The 22,228-nt window shown below is 47.0% G+C and overlaps 1 protein-coding gene across 10 annotated transcripts in view; it reads left to right on the forward strand.

Annotated features, from left to right (window-relative positions):
• The window catches only part of TGFBR3 (transforming growth factor beta receptor 3), a 216,901-nt gene extending 197,108 nt beyond the window's left edge, over positions 1–19,793 (forward strand). For all 10 annotated transcript variants that reach the window (XM_008264892.4, XM_070078049.1, XM_008264894.4 and 7 more), the window contains 3 exons: positions 5,093–5,134; positions 7,487–7,594; positions 16,457–19,793. In XM_008264892.4, the coding sequence (XP_008263114.1) occupies positions 5,093–5,134; positions 7,487–7,594; positions 16,457–16,575 (269 nt within the window). In that variant the 3' untranslated portion in view covers positions 16,576–19,793. The remainder of the gene's footprint in view (positions 1–5,092; positions 5,135–7,486; positions 7,595–16,456) is intronic.
• The last annotated feature ends 2,435 nt before the right edge of the window (positions 19,794–22,228 follow it).

A 22,228-nucleotide genomic window follows, 5' to 3' on the forward strand; every position in this document is an offset into this window, starting at 1 on the left:
GTAGTGGTCTCCATCTAATATGCAAGAGGAGTCTCATAGGGACTTTTAAAATTTTATGCTTCAGGCCTGGTGCCATGGCTCACTTGGTTAGTCCTCCGCCTGCAGCGCCGGCATCCCATATGGTCACCGGGTTCTAGTCCCGGTTGCTCCTCTTCCAGTCCATCTCTCTGCTGTGGCCTGGGAGGGCAGTGGAGGATGGCCCAAGTGCTTGGGCGCCTGCACCCGCATGGGAGACCAGGAGGAAGCGCCTGGCTTCTGGCTTCGGATCCCTTGAGCCCTGGCCATAGTGACCATTTGTGGGGTGAATCAACGGAAGGAAGACCTTTCTCTCTGACTCTCTCTCTCTCTCTCTGTCTGTAACTCTACCTGTCAAATAAATAAATGAATAAATTTTAAAAAAAATTTTATGCTTCACATTTTAAAAATGTTTTATTTTGGAAAATTTCAAATATATACAAAAACAGAGTAGTAGAATTCAACAGGCAGGAGATGATGAACCCACCATCTGTTTTCATTAATGACTGGTTCATGGCAAATCTTGTTCTGTCACTCCTGTCCCTCACTGGATTGTTTTGAAGGAAACTCAAACATTTAATTTCATCCGTAAATATTCTAGTATGCACCTCTGAAAGTTAAGAACGATCAAAAGATCTTGAGTAGGGAATTACTGATTAGATCACTTAGGAAGACTGCTCTGAAAGCGATGTGAAGCTTGGGTTACTAGGGAAAAGTACCTGATAAGATATACATGGTATTTATGGTTATTTAATCCAGAGAAGTGTGTACCAAGTACCGGCTATATGCTAAACATAAAGCAAGCAAATTATACCACCTTTAAGGTCTTCACGGTCTAGTGTAGTGTTTGTCAGCCTCAGCACTGTCAGCATTTTGGGCAGGATGACTCTTAGCTGGGGGAGAACAGAGGAAGGGCTGTCCTGTTCATTGTAAGATGTCTAGCAGCATCTTTGATCTCTACCCACTAGATGCTAGTGGCAACCTCTCCCTGAGTTGGACAACACAAAATACCCATAGTAGTTCCCATATGTCCCCTGGGGATAAAAATCACACTCAGCTGAGATCCCCAGACCTAGTGGCAAGATGCAGATAAATGAACAACCCATTGCAATGCATGCCATAAATATTGAAAGAAACCAGAGCAGGGGTTCAGAAACAGTGAAGCACCGTTAGTGAAATCCATATCTTAAACAGGATCTGCACAAAGGCCTCCTGAGTTTCCAGGAGGAGACTTCCTCTTGCTGTCTTCCATCTTTGCCAAATATCAGTAGAGGGACGGGCATTTGGAGCAGCAGTTAAAGTCACATAGGATGCCCATGTCTCATATTGAAGTGCCTGCTTCAATTCCCAGCTCCCCTCGTCCAATCCAACTTCCTGCTAGTGTGCATCCTGGGAGGCAGGAGATGGTGATTCAAATACTTGGGATTCCTGTCACCCACCTGGGAGACGACTGGCTTCAGCCTGGCCCTGCCCTGGATGTGACAGGCATTTGAGGAGTGAACCAGCAGATGGGCCGACTCTATCTCTCTGTCTCTATGCCTTTCAAATAAAATGGAAAAGAAACAAATAAGTCAAATGCCAATAGGTGTGTCTACCAGTTTGACGCCTGGTTTCCCTGCAGTCCTGCTTAGGCTTACAGTGTTTAGAAGAACTGAATTGGAAATTGGAGGCCAAAAGCTGTGGCCGGTTACTCATGCATAACCCCAGAAATACCTCATTTATGAAAACCAGCCCTCACAATCTGGGGAGGGAAAGTTTGGTTCTAGAGGTAGACCAAAATTTACTCAGCGTATATGAAAAGATTTAATTCAGAATGTTGATTATAGTTTATTCTTTCTGTAAAGAAATCTATTGTTAAAATTCTCTTACAGCAATAGCTAGGATTCCTTTCATGCAGTCTTATCCTTAAACCAAAAGTAAATATTGTTATGTCCACTCTTTTTCTTTCAGCATGCCAATGCGATTATAGGTTCTGGTGGAGATCAAACTATTTTAGTTACACTCAGGGGTTATTGGGCATCGTGACGCAAAAAGTGGGAGGGTAAGAAGCCCCTTCCCCCCAGCTCTGCAGTGTGTGCTTCTTACTGTTTATGCACGGTCATGAAGGAACTTCACCCCGGGGAATGAGCAAGGACTGTTTCTGCTTAGTTCCCTGGAAGGTCCCTGTGTGGAGTCGGGCGGAAGATTAGATCACAACCTAAGTCCATTAAGAGTTTTAAAACAATGTCATCCATCACACAGGCTTGCTATAAAACCCAAATTCTTACATGTGAGGTCTCTTAGGAGAGAATCATCATTTTTAAGCCACGTGGGGATTCTGAGTGACAAAGTTTGAACCACGTGTGGTTGATTGGATGGAACTCTTCCCAGAACGTGGACTTCTCCCATGATGCATGCCGCAGAGGCCTTTGAATGCCTTTGGACTCAGTTCAGTGAAGCAAACTACTGCTTCTTACACTTTGTGATCAGATACCCCTACTTCATAGGATTCTTGGGGGTTTAAAGTGAAATGAGTGAAGGCTCTTTGTTCCTTGTAAAATGGCCTATCAGTGTACAAAAGTAAGGTGTCCCTGTTACCACTGCCAATAGCTCATACCCAGGAGAGTGTATTTTGCTGTGAGTGTAATGAGTGTGTGTTTTCTGCACACTGAATTAGATTCCCTTCAAGACGCACAGTCGTTTAGGTTTTCCAGGCAATCTTTCCTTGAGTGTCACTGTGGCCTGTGCCCTCCTCCAGGGGCTGCCATGTTACTGAGCTCATCCCGTGGGCTCCTTCCCTGGAGCTGAGTGAGGGTCAGTCTGCTGCATGCGTGTGAGTGAGCCCCGCCGAGAAGGCTGACTCTGCACAGTGACCATCCACCCGCCTTTCATTCTGTCTAGCTTTTATATTTTTGTAAGCATCAACTCCTCTGCTCCTCATCTCAGTCCAGTTTTCACAAGTTCTTTTGGCTTCGCGTGGCTTCAAGCGCAAGGCACGTGTCCATTTTTTGATCGAATGAAGGTGGTGATGAAAAAGGCGCTGAACCGTGCCACGTCCATGCTCTATTGAGAGGGCCAGAGTCTGTGGCAGGACTCGGCACACTTTCTCTAGAAAGGACCAGATGGAGAACCGTGCTGATGGGTGGCCTGTGCAGTCCCTGTCTCAGCTGCTCGGTGCTGTAGTTGTGTCAGCAGCCGCAGGCAGCGTGTCAATGAACCAGCGTGGCTATGTTCACGTAAAACCTCACTGCTGAAGTCAATTTGGATTTCAAAACATGTTATATCACGAAATATTCTTTTGATTATTTTTTAAATTTCAAAATGTGAACTCCAGTCCTGACTCATGGGCCATCTAAAAATAAGGGGTGGGCCATGGTTTCCTCACCACTGTTCTAGACCATTCTCACCGTGCACAAGGAGGTACTTCATGAGCATTTCCCCAGTGCAGGACAGAGCAGTACATACCAGTCTGTTAGGCAGCCAGGCAGGAATCCAGAATCCTGGTTCAATCCCTACCCTCATGCTTTCCAGCTGTGACCTTGGGTGGTCCCATGATATCAGAGTTGCAGGCTGCTCATTTGTGAAATAGTGATAAAAATTCCCTTTCTGTTGTCAGCCTCAAATGAGATCTTGGCTGTGTAACATGTTGTGAACACAAAAGCATTCTGGAAACGTGGAGGCACGGAAGCATTTTGCTAGTATCCTTCCTGGTGTCCTCCATTCCTCTACGTTCTGAAAGTACATCGACATTTTAATCAGCTTTCACCAAACTCTTCTGGGAGGTCTACCCCATACCATTCTGAGCCCTGAGGATATACCCATGAGTAAGAACTAGACCTCGTCCTTACAGCAGAAAAACAACCATAGAACCACACTGTGGTACAGCATATGTGTAACAGAACCAGGGTGGAATGAGCAGCGGTGGGAGAAACCAGACCAGCTGGGGTGGAGATGGAGCCGTGGGAGAGGCAGGAAAGGCCTCCCGTAGGAGATGCCAGCAAAGCAGGTCTAGGGGAGGAAGGTGTATTGGGGTGGCTTGCAAAGAGTGGTGACATGGAGAATTTGGGGAGTTTAAATAACTAAGTGTTCGGAACACTGGCTGGAAGAAAGACCCCATCAAGAAAGGAGACTTGTTGGCAGAGGGAGGGAGAACTTTGTGCACCACCTAAAGAGTTTGGGTGTTCCCCCTATCAATGAAGGGGCATCTTTAAGGGGAGTGATCAGGGCAATACTATGACCAGCTCTGGGCCCTGGACAACTTCACTCTAGGGGCAGATGGAGGAGAAAGTGTTTGGAAGGGAGAGTAGTGGTGGAGACCAGGAGACCTGTGATAACGCAGATGCATGACAAGGAGCTAGACTTGGGGTAATGGCAGTAAGGATCAAAGAACAGCAGTGCTTTTACAAATCTGCACGTGATGTTACAAGAGTGTCTTGAAAGTGGCATAATGTTGTGGAGACACTGGAGAAAAATGGTATTTATGGATACCGAGTCCTTTAGTAAGTAAATATAAAAGTACACACACCCAGGAACTGTGAGAGTCAAACTCCCTTGGTTTAGGTACTTGCCTTCCAGTTGGAGAGCCTGTGCAATTGATTGTGAGCAAAGTGGATTGCTTAAAATTTGGGAGGGTAACCATGCGATAGTTTTGATATCTAATGCGAATCATTGATGACAGAACTTTTGCAAAGTACATTTAATTTTTTAAAAATGTATTTGGGAGGCAGAAAGACCCAGAGAATGAAACAGCTCCCGTCTTCTGGTTCACTCCTCAGATGCCTGCAGCAGTCCCCAGTGGGGGGCCAGAAACTCAGTCCAGTGGGTGGCAGGGACCTGATTACTTGAGCCATCACCTGCTGTTTCTCAGGATGTACATAATCAGGAAGCCGGAGTCAGGAACCACAGCGGGGTATCAAACCCAGGTACTCCAGCAGGGGCCGCGGGCATCTTAACCATTAGACCAAACACCTGCCCCTGCTGCAGTTAAGTGTTTATTAAGAAATAGCAAAGTGTCAGCTTCTGCTGAGAGTCTGATGACCCTTGGCTTAAACATTAGTGTCTCTGTGGAATGCAATTATGATTTATGTTTTTGTTTCAGAAAAAGGTCCAAGCATTAAGGAACCGAATCCAGTTTCTCCACGTAAGTCTTTATGCAACTATTTCGAAATAAACCCTCCTGGGCTTTTCTCAGAATGACTTGGCTCATGAATGTTTGCCAAATGTTGAGTTTTGATAAGGAGACTTGGACTCTCATTCGCCTTGCCCTTCCCTCCTCTTCATGCTTTGTTTCTTCCTTTTCTCTGTCCTTTCTTCGGCCTCCTCTTTCCTTTTTCCCTTCCACCTTTGCCGTTTTAAAATATGAGTTTGTTGACCACTGGCATGTATGGGGAGGCAGCGACCACTTCGTTTTATAGAAAGGATTTAGTGGTTTGCATGCTTCTGGCTATTGTTTTCTGAAGGCATTAATGTGCAGCTATGGGAGTGATTTGCTTTATGTGTTGTTGACGACACTTACCTGCTCAGAGGAGGAGTGCCAAGGGCACTAGCAGCCAAAGCTTCGTGGCAATGTTTAGTTCCAGGAATGGGGGATCCAGGAAGGGAATGTGGGAAAGAAAGGGATACCATGTCCTCCAGAGCGATGAGCTGGAGAGTGTCTAGCCCCAGAAATACTTCAGCGACTTGCCCATGGTTATCACTGGCATTGAGGCAGGGCTTGAACCTGGCCTTCTGGATGCCCCCACCCCAGCTCTTGTAGACAGTGCTACCTGGTGAGGAGAGTCTTTGCTTTTTTCCCCTCTCTAAGACTCCCAGGTTAGTCTCCATGGCTGATGCCCTCACATACACACAACCAGGGTTCCTTTGTACAAAGCACTTCCTACACCCTTGCCTTAAGTGGATCATGTTAACATGATTATAGGAGACACACCGCGTGGATATATTCTCTTGTACTTACCTAGCCTGACTGAAATGACATCTCCATCTTTGGAATTTTAGAATATTTTCACTAAAAACTTTGCAGTCATGGTTGATTTTTGCATCTGAAGTCATGAAAGGTGGATCATCTTTAAAAACCTCTCCTGTGGACTAAACTAGATAGGTTGATGGCCCTGTTGGTCTTAACCTCCAGAAAGCTCTCCCCATGTCTTTTGATTTCTGGGGCATCCTCATCCCTTTTATAGACTACTTTTGTTTGCCTCCTGCCTTCAGTAGGTGAAGTTGTGTTATCCTCCTTCTTCAGGAGTTAAATTAACTCATCAAAAGACACAGGGCAAGAAGAGCAGGGACCAGAGCTGGGATCCTTCCAGACTCCTCCACCGTGACATACTTTCCCCTTAAGGAGCTGCTCAGGGGTCATAATACAACCGAATCGCTTACCCAGAGTGAGCTGAAAGGCAGAGAGATGTAATTTCCTTGGAGAGCAGTTGCGGTTGGAGGTGCAAGGTAGAAATGGCTGGCACTGAAATAGTGAAGTATTCAGAAAACAGAGACCTTGGAGATTTCCTGGTACCCCCAACCCCCTCTCCTTTGGAAACTGATTTTTAACTTTTTATAAGTGACTCCAAAAAGATAGTTCTCTCAAATGAAAGGAAATGTTCTATTTCTGTGGCCTGGAATTAATTTCAAATCTAAAACATCTTTGCCAAATGGAGGAACAATTGGTTCTATTTATATGTTGTGCTGACCATAAAACTGACATCAGTCCCCACTGACAAGTATTTCCGTTCTCCATGGTTGGAAAAGTGTTAAAAAGTCGGTGGTTTTAAATGACACAAACACTGTTGTGAAGGTTGAGGGTTTAATGTAGTATCAGGAAAGTGTTATAATCCACAGGAAGAGTGGAATCTTACTCTGTCCCCCTCCTTTCTTGCTGTTCTCTTTCCTGTTTTTAAATGTTCTTGAAAATGTTTGCAAAGTTCTAGATGTGTGTGTTCAGTGCAGGGTCTCACCGTTGAAGGTGGTTCAAAGTGAGAATATTTGGAGACTGACCATATCATTTTTCCTTAGGGGAAAAAAATACAAGTTACAAAATGCAAAGTCTCTTTAAAATTATTTATTTATCTTATCTAAAGGGCAGAAAGAGACAGATACACAGAGATCTTCCATCTGCTGGCTCACTCCCCAAATGCCACAACAACCAAGGCTGGCCCAATCAGAAGCCAGGAGCCCTGATCTCAACCTGGGTTTCCACATGGGTGGCCAGGACCCAACTACTCTAGCCATTACCAGCTGCCTGTCAGGATGCACATTAGCAGGGAGCTGGGATCAGGAACAGAGCCAGGACTGAAACCAAGGTTCTCTGATATGGGTTGCAGGTGTCCCAGGAGGCAACTGTCCATCCAATGAAAGACATTTTATTAGAATTTTTATTACATTCTCAGATTTTATGAGTCAGGGCTCAGCCTTTATGACAGTGCATGTAAAACAAATATAAAATTGCAATGTGTGATGCAGACTAACTTGAAGTGTGTGTGTTGGTTTCCCTCCTTTACAGCCATTTTCCATGGTCTGGACACCCTAACCGTGATGGGCATTGCATTTGCAGCATTTGTGATCGGAGCACTCCTGACGGGGGCCTTGTGGTACATCTATTCGCACACAGGTTAGTGTGACTGTGGAATATGAGTTGGTGCACATCTCAAATGCCTGCCACATAACACTCAGTGTTTCATTGGTGGGTAAGAGAGAGAGAAAGTTCATTCTCTCTACTTTCACACTGACTTGGTATAAATTGAGTCTTGCAAAAATATAATTTGCTTTAAGCAGTATTAGAAAAGTTTAAACTGTGTCCATTGAAATTGTGATATTGGTGAAGTATAGAATCTAATAAATAAATGTTAGACTTTAGCTAAAGATTGTTAGTTTAGACAAACTGCAAATATGAACCATTTCTTCAGAGCTAAAAATGTCCGCGTGGACATATAAATGGACAAAAGTGAAGAAGGAAGCCAGGCTTTTATTAACACACCTGCCAAGGTAAGGAGCACTGTCCACCAGAGAAATCAATGACTTAAACCAGTATCTCTCAGCTGTTTTTAAACCTATTCCATGTCTTCTTTGATAGAATTCTCATATCTTTCTGCTGTTTCAATTTTCAAAATATATTTTCACAAATTGAAAATTAATCAAGGCACTTCATTGTCAAACCATGCTCCTCCAAGACCCAGGATTCCCCACCATTCCCTAGGTTGAAATGTCCTGGTCTGAACAGAGAACATGTTTGACCCCCTACAGAATGCTGGCCTAGCAAGGGGAGCAGCCTGGGGGCCGCCCACCCCTCTGGGGCTCCTGTCTTTGTCCCCTACAAATCTGGGAAGGAATGACCTGTGTTCTGGGGCATGCCTGGAGAGCTAGTGGATCTTGTTTGCTCTCAGATACTTGGAGTTTACACTGTGGATTGTGCTAGATTAATGAGTCACAAGCAAGTGACAGGCTTGGCCTCTTTGTTTAGCTTTTTATTCCTTCTCCATTAGACCAGTGCATGCCAACTAGCCCAGCTGAAAGGATGACCAGTGTAAAAAGAAGAGAGGCTCCACAGGACATCTTGGGGAGGCACATCTTAATCCTCTTAATTGCAAAACCTCAAACTATTGAGATTATAAATATGGCCCAGAGATCCTTTGTTAGTAACATTTCTGATTCCCTTTTTCATCAGATTTTCCACTTCAAATACTATATTCTGTGGCTGAGATGTTTCAGGCTATGGCAGGAGGAGAACACAGCCTTCTGGCCCAGCATGGGGAACCCATCCAGCCCAAAGCTGACCTCTCAGTGAAACTTTAGAAGGGTTTAATAGTGAGGCTTTCAGGCCTCAAGTTATTGTTCCCAACCAGCAACCTTTAAAGAAACCAAAAAGATTTATCTTACTTATTTGAAAGGCAGAGTTACAGAGAAAGAGAGAGAGGGAAGGACAGAGAGAGACAGGTCTTCCATCTGTTGGTTCACTCCCCAGACAGCTGCAATGACTGGAGCTGGGCTGATCTGAAGCCAGGAGCCAGGAGCTTTTCCCAGGTCTCCCATGTGGGTGCAGGGGCCCAAGGACTTTGGCTATCTTCTACTGCTTTCCCAGGCAAATTAGCAGGAAGCTGGATTAGAAGTGGAGCAGCCGGGACTTGAACTGGTGCCCACATGGGATGCTGGCACTACAGGGAGCTTAACCTGCTACACTACAATGCCAGCCCCAACCAGCAACCTTTGAATAAAGTATGCTTTCTGTGATGTGTGTGTGTGTATGTGTGTGTGTGTAAGAGAAAGAGAATATAAGATTCTGGGTATTCAGTTATCTGTGAATGAGTGTAGGAATACTCTTCCTCATGAACAGTTTATAAAGGGACCAGAGGGTCAGCTTTTAGCAAAGTACATAATTTTATCATGGGACTATTGACATGTTCAGATCTCAAGCTAACAGGTCTTTGAAACTTTTTCTAACTCCTACATGTCTGAGAGGTTCTAGGGCTGTTGGCAACCAGTGTTGTCAGTTGGGAATGGGGAATGAACTTGAAAGTACTCCAAGAAAACTCTGCCGTCCTGAGGATTTCAAACAGGTGCTTAAACCGTGTGCCTGCTTAGCCACAGGCTGGCTCTGGTTATGGATCTGGACCCTCAGACTGTCCAAGCTAACCTAGGGCCAGGCTGCCAGGTCCAGGCAGAACGCAGGACAGCCAGTGGCACTCAGTGGAACACAGCCCACTGAGATCCTTTGACAGCACCAGACTCCTGTGCACAGCCACACACACAAGCCTGATCCAATCAAAGCCAGGCTGGATGGTGTGGACGGCCGCTTGCCGAGCTTGAGGCTTGCTGTTACTGATGCCCTTTCTCTCAAGCCAGAGACTCCAGGGGGAGCTTTTGAGGACTGAGAACACAGAACTGGGCTTGTAAGCAGATTAAAGAACAGCAAAACCAAAAAAACTTCCTGTGATGCTTTCCAGCCAAATAAATTAGGCCCATTTGGAACCATCATTCAGGGCTCCAGAATCAGTTAGCATCGCTTTTGGTACAGCTTCAGGATCACTTTTTATTCAAAGCTGTGCTGTCCGGTTTAGCTGGCTTACTTTTCATAAAGAATAGCAGCATCACAGGGCGTGGAGAAGGCCTACTTCAGGATTAGGTGGTGGTTTCTTGTCCACCCCCTCTGTGTTTCATACCAGGGACAGCCAGTGGCGAGTTCAGACGAATAGGGAGCCTATGAAACGTGGCTGGTGGGGAGAGCTGGGTGTGCAAAGTCCGACTGAGTCCATTCAGTTCCTAGGCGACCTCAGCTCAGGGACTCAGCTTGTACACGGGATATTTGAAGGCTCAGGCGGTATTTGCCTCCAGGTCAAGAGCAATCTTTCCTTTGGATGCCTTTATTTTGATTATGCCCCCAAGTCTATCTGCAGCACTGGACGCAAAGCCAAGTCCCATCATTGAATTGTGGATATTGACTTAATACTTGGAATGTGTGTTAATCTAAAATGGCTGGGCACACAATAAGAGATGCTTTCTTAAGGCCAGGTAATTCTGTTGAGAAACCGGCATTCCTTCACTCTCTGAAGGTGGTGCAGAGAGGAGGCGAGGCTCAGGACTGGGAAGCAGCCATAGATTCCTCACGCTCCTGGGGCCTGGCTAGTGCAGGGGTCCCCGACCCCTAGTCCCTAAAGGTCCCCAGAGGCACATGCAAAATTAGATCTGTTGTTTTATTAATGAGAGGGAAGAAGCTTTATAAAACATGTAACTTTTTTTTAAAGATTTATTTATTTATTTGAAAGTCAGAGTTCACAGAGAGAGAGAGAGAGAGAGAGAGAGAAGTCTTCCATCCGATGGTTCACTCTCCAGATAGCTGCAATGTCCGGAGCTGCGCCGATCCAAGGCCAGGAGCCAGGAGCTTCTTCCGTGTCTCCCACATTGAGGCAGGGGCCCAAGGACCTGGGCCATCTTCTACTGCTATCCCGGGCCATAGCAGACAGCTGGATCGGAAGTGGAGCAGCCGGGTCCCGAACTGGTGCCCATATGGGATGCCGGCACTTCAGGCCAGGGCATTAACCTACTGCGCCACAGCGCTGGCCCCAAACTTTTTAGCTTTCTCAAAGCAATATGTGCACATAGGTAAAAATTGAAATAGTTTTGGAATGTTTATGAAAAAATCAGATCCCTACAGCCCCACCCTCTTGTCTCACTCCCCAGATCACCGTTTCTGACTTCTAATTGATTTTTTGGGGACATTAATCCATATCTCTAAAGAACAGTCTACTGCTGCTGCTTTGTAGTTTCAGACTCCATGGTCGACCACCAACTGTGGAAAGTAAGGACTTAGCTCTTCCACCCCCGTGCCCCGTCGTGCATCTCATTCATTCCCTTCCTGTTCCTCCGCCCCATCCTGCTAACAGAATTATCCTGAAATTCCGGGTAGGTCTGTCTCACTGTTTACATTATTATGCCTACCTGGATGCCAACCACAATGCAGCCGTGCAGTGTAATATCTCTGCTATTTTTCCTGCATGACTTCTCATTTTCCTTAGGATTAATAACTGCCTGCTTCACCGCCCTCTGTTAGCTTCATTTTCTTCCAGGTTTAAAGGGGAGGTAGGAAGTCAGTGTTTTTCACACCTTGTGTGTATGCAAATGTCCTTATGTATAGAAACACTCAGTAGACAGTTTAGCAAGGTATAGAATGCTGGTCGATAAATCACTGTCCTTGCAAATTTTGAAAGCACTGCTCTCTCTTTTGTTTTTAAGATTTATTTATTTACTTGAGAGTCAGAGTTACACAGAGAGATAAGGAGAGGCGGAGAGAGAGAGAGGTCTTCCATCTGCTGGTTCACTCCCCAATTGGCCGCAACGACCAGAGCTGTATAGATCTGAAGCCAGGAGCTTCTTCCGGGTATTCCACATGGGTACAGGGGCCCAAGGACTTGGGCCATTTTCTACTGCTTTCCCAGGCTATAGCAGAGAGCTGGATTGGAAGTGGAACAGCCAGGACTCAAACTGGTGCCCAGATGGGATGCTGACACTGCAAGCAGCAGCTTTACCCACTATGCCACAGCGCAGCCCCAAGTACTGCTCTTGCCTTCTAATTCTGGGGATTCCTAATGGGGAGTCCAAAGCCATTCACATTTCCAGTATCTTTTGTCTGTGTCCTGTTTTTTTTCCTTCTGGGAGAGATTTTACAGTGGTATCCCTTGACCCGGGTGAATTTTCATACGTTATGCTGGGCATTAATTGGGCCCTTTCCGTCTATGTGCATCAGTCTTTCAGCACTGAGGTTTTTCAGAATTCATTCTTTCTTGTTTCTGTTTTCTCTCATTCTAGAAATAATTGCATTTGAAAGTTGAACTTCTTGATGGGTCCTCTTTCCTTTCTTTCCTGTTCTCCATCTTTTTACTTTCTTTGATTTCTGGGAGGCTTCCTGATGTTGTTGTTGTTTGTTTTGCCTTGTTTTAATTTTATTTGAGAAGTACAGGAGAGAAAGAGAGAGAGCACGTGCAAGTGCTCCCCTGAACACCCACAACAGTGGGCATTGGGCCAGGGCTGGGGCCAGGTTCTGGGCTCTCAATGCAGGCCTCCCACATGGGTGGCAGGGACCCACTTACTTGAACCATTCCCTGCTGCCTCCAGGGGCCTTGCTACTAGGAATCCAGACTCAGGAGCTGGAGCCTGGAATCAGACATAGGTGCTCTGAGGGGGGATGTGGGCATCTTCACTGCTAGGCCCAGTGCCTGCCTACGGGGTTTTGAAGAGTGCCCCCAAATGTTTACATTCCAAGGATTTTTTCTTATGAATTTTCCTTTTATAAAAAACAAAATCTGTTCTTTCCTCATGGGTGCAGTAACTTCCCTATCTGAGGACATTAATGCAGGCTGATTTAAAGACTGTGGGAGTTCTGAGCTTGTGGAGGGGACACAGTTGTAAACTTCCTGCCGGTGATCTGATGAGACCATTTACTGTCACATTCTCACATCTTGTCCTTTTTAACTCATCGGGTTTTCTATAAAACCGGCTTCCTCTTTCCTACCTTGAAAGTGTGCATCTGGGTATTGAAAGACCTGCTTAACGGACACTGATGAAAATAAACTGACATGGCAACAAACCGTGTCTGGCAAATAGACACCGGCAAGCAAATATTCAGCAGGGCAAAGCGCTGGCACTTGGCCTGAAGGCGAATACGCAAGCACAGGGCAAACCTTGGAGGAGCCAGACTCGCTCCCTGCCGCTGCGAGGGGCAAGGCCATGTCGCCTCGGGCAGTCAGGCTGAGCACAGGAAGCCAGGGCAGCGGGGCATGCCGTTCTTCACTCCATCCCCTCCTCTCGCCTCCCGTCTTCCTGGAACCCTCAGGTGCACCTTCTTCGGAGAGTCAACTTCCGATCTTCCCCCGGAAGAGGAAGGGCAGGGGCTGGCCCGGTGATGTGAGGGAGGAGAGCTAGAGAAATCCTGCTGCTGCTTGTGCACAAGTTCAGCCAGCCCCACTGCCTACAGCCCTGTCGCACCCCGTCTCCCAGATGTGCCCGCTGCCACCGTTTGGTGCACGTTTGCAGGGTCTGTGACAGAGCACGGCTGTTTACATACTGTCATCCTGGTGCTATCTGGGGAGCAAATACAAGTGTGTGTGTGCATGTGCGTGCGCGTGCGTGTGCGTGCGTGTGCGTGTGCGTGTGTGCATTTAAAGCACTCTCTCAGTACAGAGTCCTGCCCTCACTTTTTTATCAGCTTCTCAAAGGAGTGCCCTTGGGAAGTTACTGGTTTGCCCTGCATCTCCTTTTTCCATAGGGCAAAATGGAGGCCCGGAGAACAGAGGCCACCAGTACAGAGTTACACAGTTACTTGGTCAGGTCCAGAACCTTGCATTTTAAAATGAGTTTGATTAATTTATTTGAGAGAGAGAGAGAGAGAGGAGAAAAGTTCTATCCACTAGTTCACTCTCCACATGTCTGCAATGGCTTGGACGAAGCCAGGCCAAAGCCAGGAGCCGGAAACATATTCCAGTCTCCAAGTGGTGGGAACCCATTGCTTGAGCCATCACCCCTGTCTCCCGGAGTCTGTCTCCGGTAGCAAGGCGCTGGAGCCGCAGCCAGAAATCAGTGACCTTTCCTGGGGGACCACCTCCATCTGACAGCCAGGAAGCTTTTTCTTGATTGTATCAAAAGGTGAAAGCTCGCACAAACTTGCCCATATCGAGAAATCTGGTGTCTCATGTGAAAACAACGCCTGAGGTGGCAGGGACGGTGCACAGAAGGAGTCTCAATGCGTGCAAGCAGCGTCTCGCCAGAGATGTCCCTGGCACCTCGCTGCACGAGTTGACCTGTCCCCCCGGGTGGCACGCAGCCCGCAGCCCCGAGCCGAGGGGCCTCTGTTTTGTGGAGGCTTTATTTTGAACCGTGTTTTCCATTCCCGGGACAAGAGTTTCCAAAACTCTGGAAGTTGAAAGACCTTTTTTTCAAATGGACACTGATGAAAATAAACTGACATGGCAACAAACCGCGTTTGGCAAATAGACACCGGCAAGCAAATATTCAGACTTCCTGGGCAGGGCAGAGCGCTGGCACTTGTCCTGAAGGCGAATACGCAAGCACAGGGCGAACTTGGGAGGAGACTGACTCGCTCCCTGGTGCTGTGGGGGGCAAGGCCGTGTCACCTCAGGTGCTGTCAAGCCGAGCACTCGAGGCCAGGTCAGCCGGAAGAGGGAGGGGAGGGCTTTGAGTGCCTGCTGCTTTTCTAATGGATCCTTTACAACATGGCAGAGAGACTTTTTTTTTTTTTTTTTTTTTTTTGACAGGCAGAGTGGACAGTGAGAGAGAGAGAGAGACAGAGAGAATGGTCTTCCTTTTGCCGTTGGTTCACCCTCCAATGGCTGCCGTGGCTGGTGCACTGCGGCCGCCGCACTGGGCTGATCCGATGGCAGGAGCCAGGTACTTATCCTGGTCTCCCGTGGGGTGCAGGGCCCAAGCACCTGGGCCATCCTCCACTGCACTCCCGGGCCACAGCAGAGAGCTGGCCTGGAAGAGGGGCAACTGGGACAGAATCCGGCACGGAGGATTAGCCTAGTGAGCCGCGGCGCCGGGCAGAGAGACTTTTAAATGTGGTTCACATAGAGCCACCTTAGTGCCTCCAGCTGAGAACAGGAAGCATCAGCTGGGTGTGGATCTGCCTGCAGGTTTTAAGGATGCCGAACTCTTAAAGTCAGAGAACTCATCGTTCAGGTCCCCAGAGCTGGTTTTTGTGGACATCAGAATGGTTACGAGACGCGAGTCCCTTCTAGAAGGAAAGCTCCCTCTCCGAGGAAACTGAATGTTCGACAGAAGCCTTACCCCTTCTCCGCTTCTCCGCCCTTCATCCCAGGCACACGCAGAGCCAAGGGGGCAGCGCTGGGGAGAGTCCCGGAAGAGGAGAGTGACGGGGGCCCTGCCCCTCTCCATCCCACCCACCCCAGAAGAGGCAGTGGTGGGTGGAGCGGGGGAGCTGGGAAGGCAGTGGGCAGAGCCACGCCGGGCACCGCGTGGACGTTTTGCAGAACTGCTTCTTTGGCAGAGGCTGTTGAGGGGCCCCAGAAGGGGAATGGAAGTCCCCACTCAAGTTCCTTAGAGCTCCGAGCTTGCTCGGTTCTGTTGGACAGAGGCCTCCTGGGTAGCTTATCTGAGCTGATGGACAGGAACAAGGAAGCTCTGCCCCAAACAGGCGTAGGAGCCCTGTTGGTGTAGTTTTTGCTCCACCTTTAAAAAAAAAAAAAAGAAAAGAAAAGAAAAGCAGTGTTTTCCGCGGGAGAGCCCCCAGTGTTTTCCCTTGCCTGGCACCGTTTCTCCAGGCCTGCACTGCGGCCAGGTTTGCTGGCGACGAGACCGACTCCAGGGTTTCTGTGCTGTGAAATGCAAACCATGTGTGTGACCCGAAGGCTCCTTCCTTCCAGAACCCAGAACCGGCTCCACGGCAGTGCAGGGCCGAGCGTGCCGGGCCACTCGCGGTGCGCTCCAGGCAGAGCCTCGGTGCACAGGGCCCGTGCTGGCTGGCAGTCGCCTGCTCCAGCCCACTGCCTTTGAAAGTGTAGGCACACTGTGCTGGAGCTGGAGCAAAGTCCAGACCCCACCATCTCAGCTTTTAACAAGTGCGTTCTGATAAAGGCTCCCACCTTGCCACCCTCGCTTACTACCATTTAAAAATTGTGCCGTGAAACCCTAAAGCAGCTTTGTGAAGGGAAATGGGGGATGGTCTCTGACTAGGTGCTGGCCAGTGGTTTCAGGCCAGAAATCCAGGGCCTGTGCCCCAGCTGTCAGGGGTCCTAGTCACCATAACCACCCATCAGGCTGGTGACTACATACCAAGTCCTATGGCACAAGCTCTTCTAGCTACCCAGGACAGGGGCTTGTGTCTGAGGTATACCAAAGCGTTGGATGGAAGGGCAGTGGGGGAGGGGAGGGACTGGGCGAGTGTTGTCCTTTTCTGGATGGTGCATCCCTGACATGTCTGCTTCTCTCCCCCTTTCCTTAACCGCAGGAGAAACAGCGGGAAGGCAGCAAGTCCCCACGTCCCCGCCGGCCTCAGAAAACAGCAGTGCGGCCCACAGTATCGGCAGCACGCAGAGTACCCCGTGCTCCAGCAGCAGCACGGCCTAGCCCAGCCCAGCCACTGCCAAGGGCAAGGCCGGACGTGTCCAGACTCGGAAGGCTTGATGCCGGTTCCCTTGTAAAGAGAGAGTGGAGTTCAGTATAAAGATCACCTTTTGTATTCACAGCCCCACTCCCACCCCACCGTGGCCCCTGGACTTGTGTCATACACTAGCGTCTGCATGAGAAAGCTAAGGTGGTGGCCTGCTCCACCAGCCCGCCCAGGCTGGGGGGCTTTCAATGTGAAACACATCCCAGTTTTTAAAATGCTGCTTCGTCCAGGTGAGAGCATCCACACTCAAGGAGGTGGTCAAGGATAATGGCCAGACAGCGGAACCAGCGAGGAGACGCGGCGGAAGTCTCTTCTCTCTGAACGGGGATGTAAAGCTACAGAAACACTTCACGCCTTGTGGCGTGCTCCTCCCTGTCTAGGTGGCCCCCTTGTCTGGCTGCGCACTTCCGGCCCGACTCTGCCACTTCCCGTGGGGACTGATGTGTGGGCTTGCAAGGTGCTGCCCTTGGGGACTGCATCCTGCCACACATCAGGGCGACATTCCTTTCTGGTGCCCTGGGCCAAAACCAATGCTGATGACCTTATCAGCTTCCTGTTCTGCCCACACTCGCACACACCGACTGCAAAAATGTCTTCATGCAAAGTTTGTATCTCTTCTAGGCATATAGACATTGAAAATGGTCGAAATCTGGAACTGCAGATGTATGGCCATTTCTGACACTTTGTATTGATAAATTCATGCTTCAATTGGGGCGAAATTCAATCGTAAGGCTAAGGAGGAATTTGCACAGTGATGCGTGCGGATGTGCAGGCAAGTACAAACACATAACGTGTCATGTTCTAGCACATTTGTTTTCTTCATTGAGGAAGGGCAAGTTTCCCTTTTGAAAATGTCCTAAGCTTCCAGTTGGAACTTATTAAGTTATATTTGGTAAAATGAGTGTTTCTACTCAAAACATGTCAAACTTTTTCAAAGGCCGTTTTGTAAAAAGCCAAATTGGTATGAGATGCAAATGTATGGCAGGTCCTCTTGGATTCCTGTCCCTTCCATGAATAGTGTCACCACTTCTACCAAGGCAGTGCCGAGACAGGGAAAAGAACACTCATTTGGATTGCTTAGTTCTCTTGCCTTAAATATATATCCCAAACTCAAAGAGGAGTGGAGGTGAATTTGATTAAATGATGCCACTTTGCAGCTAAAATAAGCTCAGTGATATCTCTATGTTAAAAAAAAAAAAAATGCCAGAGTGAAGTTTCCCTGCCAGGTCATTTATTGCTCAGAGATAGCTTTAGCACAAATTAATTATTTTTCCAGAATTCTCCTCCAAAATTCTGTACGTACAATTTAGATTCTACCCCCATAAAATTCATATCACATCTCACTGCCCTCAATATAAGGATGTTATGATGGAACCTAAAGTAGGAAATGTTGATGAAATTCAGAACCCTAGGGCAGTGTCTACATGGCAAAGAAGTAAACGGAGATGGACAGGCATTGAGAAATAATTGTTGCCACTCATTGAGTAATAAGCTGATTGATTTGATGACTATAGACATTAAATCAGGATAATTTTAACCAGATTATTTTAGTGCTGAGTTATCCAGGCTATCTGAGCTGATATATTGAATTATTTTCAGATGATAACAAACAATTGAAGAAGACATGAGGTTAGAGGAATTTTTTCTTTCAGTTCATGTTTTTTTTAATGTAAAGGTATCATTGGAGGATGTAGGTTACGCTACCTGTGTTTGAAATGCGCTTTGCCTAACCTTCAGCAGAATGTATTGTTTTAGCATATTCTATGTATAAAAAAGTTTAAAGATGTCTTCAAAGAAGACGAGTCTTTAAGTCACTTATAGCTATATTTTACTACAAAAATTTGTGTATAAAGATATATTTAAATGTTTTAGATAAATTTAAGTTACTCCATATGAAATGTCTAATTTCAGTTACTGTGAAAACTTTGGATCAGTTCTTTGCTTTTTTTTTTTTTAAAAAAAAACACCTTTTCATCTTGTTAAAAAAAGAAAATTAGCTATTAGGAGGTATTAAAAGATTGATTTCTTAGATGGACAGAGTTAATAACTTCTGTAATATATTTAAATGTATATTTTTGAGAGAGATGCTACATTACCAATTTTATAAATAATTTAAAATTAATTTACAAATTTATAGATGCAAACCAAAAGATTTTTAAAAGAGAGAGAGAGGAAAAAGTAACTTTTTATTTGTTTGGGTTTCATTATCGGAAGCATTACTCAGATCCAGAAGTCCACGTCGACAAAACATGATCCCATACTGGAGAGTAAGTGTTGTTGAGTATTTCTGAAATGTTTCTAAAAAATGGACATAAAAATGCAGGATGGTTTCTCCCTAGCTTGTTACAGCATTCCTGATTGCTTCATACTTCACAGTTTCAATATAAAGGACAAGCTCTACGTTTATAACATGTTCTGCAGGTTTCTGTAACAGTTCTGTTGCAGCTGCACTCTGTCCCAAAGCCCTGTCACTTTTGCAGGATTCACCCTTCCTTCACAGAGGCCATTGTGTTCCGTTTGATGCAGGAACTGTTGTTGAAACTCCAAGGCAGATTGTCCGTGTCAGATCCTATAGCTCTTCACTATGTTCTGTTTACCAGCTCTTACTGGGTTTCCAAAAGTCAGAGAGCTTTCTTCTGTCTAAGCAAACAGAAATGGTCTTTTCCTTGGCTCATAAGAAGATTGTAAATCCATTTCCTGTGTGTGTTCTTAGCAGGCATGATCGTGAGTGTGTGTGGGCTGCGCACACGCGTGCCAGTCTTTTTGTACTGTAACTACCTCATGGTTTGAGTGATGATTGTACTGCTCGTTGTGTTAACAGAGCACATTTTGTTGGGTGAGTTGTGTATGTGATTTTTCTTCTGTTTGTTTTGTCTAGGGGTTGTTCATGAAACTGACAGATGTTTTTCTAAAAAGTACTATTATCAGTTTCCAAATACAATACTTCTCTCTTCTGGTTTTTCCTGAATGAGCCTGATTTGATTGCTGTTTTTCATTTTCTATGAGGGTAAAAAGAGTACCCTTAAAATCCCTGTGGCCAGTTTGAACACCCCTGTTGTATTCTTTCCTCTGTTCAATGTGTCAGCAATTTTGTGAACATGCTTAGATGTATAGTTTTGATAACCACAGTTTTAAGTCTTTTATCTGTGCATAATAAAAAGATATATATCAGTGATTACCTGGGTTTTGTTTGGTCCTTATACCCTCAGGCTGGTGTGATTTTTTTTCTCCCCCATGACTCTCTGCCTCCTGTCATCAGCTGAGGGGTGTGGGGTGCAAAGAAGCTCATGAGGGCCGAGGGGAGGGAGCAACAGGGGCGGTCACTGTTTGAAAAATGTGGCAGAAAGCTTGGAATTGGGTGTCAGCCCTGGAACCCCTTCCCGGGCCTCTGTCTGTCTCCTAGAGTGAGGGAAATGAAAATGATATGGATTTAGGATCTACTATTTTTAACCCCTCCAAATACCCCAATGCTGCTTCCAGTATTCCCTATCCTAATCTCATACCAGTTGCTCAAGGGAGAAACCTAGGAATCTAATTGGAGCCTCTTCAGCTCCCGCTCCCAAATTAAGAAGTCCAAGGACCAGGTGCTGTGGCGTAGCTGGTAAAGCCCCCACCTGCAATGCTGACATCCTACATGGACGCCAGTTCAAGACCCAGGTGCTCCACTTTGGATCAACTCCCTGCTGATTGCCTGGGAAAGCAGTGGGAAATGGCCTGAGTACTTGGACTCCTGCTGTCCACGTGGGAGACCTGGAGGAAGCTCCTGGCTCCTGGTTTCAGCCTGGCCCATCGCTGGCTGTTGCAGCCACCTGGGGACTGAACCAACGGATGGAAGATCGATTCTCTCTCTCTCCCCTCTCTCTCTCACTCCCTGTCTGTGTGTAGCTCTAACTTTCACATAAATAAGTCATTTAAAAAAGAAGCCCGAGGGCCATCGTTGAGCCGAATGCGAGCTTCCTGTCGTGTTTCCTTCCAGTTCTTTCTCCAACACACAGCCAAAATAATCCAGTAAAACACTCGAATCACGTTACTTCCCAACTTGGAGCTGCTGTTAATTCAGTCTCCCAAGCATGATTCAACCAGGAATAATCTGCCTACCTTCCCATTATTTCTCTCACCTCTCTGGAACTTGGTTCTGTTCAGCATACTCCCCACTGGACAAACGTGTATTGTGAAAACAGGCTTCTTTTACTATCAAAGACTGGATTAGAACATTGAATATGCTTTTTAAAAATGCTCTTTAAATATTTATTTGAGAGGCAGAGTTACAGAGAGAGGGAGAGACAGAGAGAGAGAGAGGTCTTCCATCTACTGGTTTACTCCCCATATGGCCGCAATGGCCAGAGCTGCACCGATCTGAAGCCAGAAGCCAGGAGCTTCTTCTGGGTCTCCCATGTGGGTGCAGGGGCCCAAGGACTTGGGCCATCTTGTACTGCTGTCCCAGGCCACAGCGGAGAGCTGGATCAGAGGAGGAGCAGCTGGTACTAGAACCGGCGCCCATATGGGATGCCGGCGCTTCAGGCCAGGGCTTTAACCTGTTGCACCATAGTGCCAGCCCCTGAATATAATGCTTTTAAAAGATTTATTTATTTACTTTAAAGGCAGAGAGTGAGAGAGATTTTTGATCCACTGGTTCATTCCCAGAATAGCTGCATGGCCCAGCTGGGCCAAGTTGAAGCCAGGAGCCTGGAGCTTCATCTTGGTCTCCTGTGTGGGGACAGGAGTCCAAGGACTCAGGCCATTTTCCACTGCTTTCCCAGGCACAGTAACAGGGAGCTGGATGTGAAGTAGAGCAGTTGGAACTCAAACCAGCACCCACATGGGATGCTGGCACTGCAGAGCATGGCTTTAACCTGCTGTGCCAAAGTGCCAGCTCCTGAATTTGCTTTTACAAACCACACTCCATATCCCTGTCTTCTCTGGCCCTTTTGAGAATTAGTGACTCTGGTGGTCTGGGGTCAGAGACAGCCCCCACGCCCCTGCACATGTCCCAGCACGCCGGGCTTGAGCAGCAGTTTGCTCACGCGAGGTTGGAGCTGGTCACAGATGAGAGTCTAGCCAGTTTTCAAGCCAAGATCGTCCTCTGGAGCCAGCTCCGTGACGGGGGCTACACGAACAGTCCATGTTCTGCCATTCAACTCTCCTGTACCTTCTGGGGCGGAAACCCAGGGGCTTCAGAAATGTGCTTTAGAGTGTCGGACGTGCCTGTCAGGCATTGGATGCACCTGCACTATTGCTGCTGGTGGTTTTTTATGTGCGCATTCATAGCCATTTTGCAGTTACATCTGTGACTTTGAAAACTTCTCATGCAGCAGGAATGTATGATAATGAATGTCAATAATATAGACACACATAGCAGTCAAAGGGAGCAGCCAAAGGGCCTCCATAATTCTCCCTTCGGGGTATTGGAACACTGATTGAGTTAGTGTTACCAGATATTCCTTCATGTTCATACCAACATGTGCATGCCCCTGCGATAAACAAGATGGACTGGTCACGTTTGTCACTCGCTTGTCTTCACAGGGTGTATCTATCAGGAATCCTGACATAGTGTTCCCACCGTCACTTTTCACAGTAGACTGACTTAAATAGCCAGCGTAGAAGAGGCTA

Source organism: Oryctolagus cuniculus, chromosome 7, assembly GCF_964237555.1.
Source record: "Oryctolagus cuniculus chromosome 7, mOryCun1.1, whole genome shotgun sequence".
NCBI lineage: Eukaryota > Metazoa > Chordata > Mammalia > Lagomorpha > Leporidae > Oryctolagus > Oryctolagus cuniculus.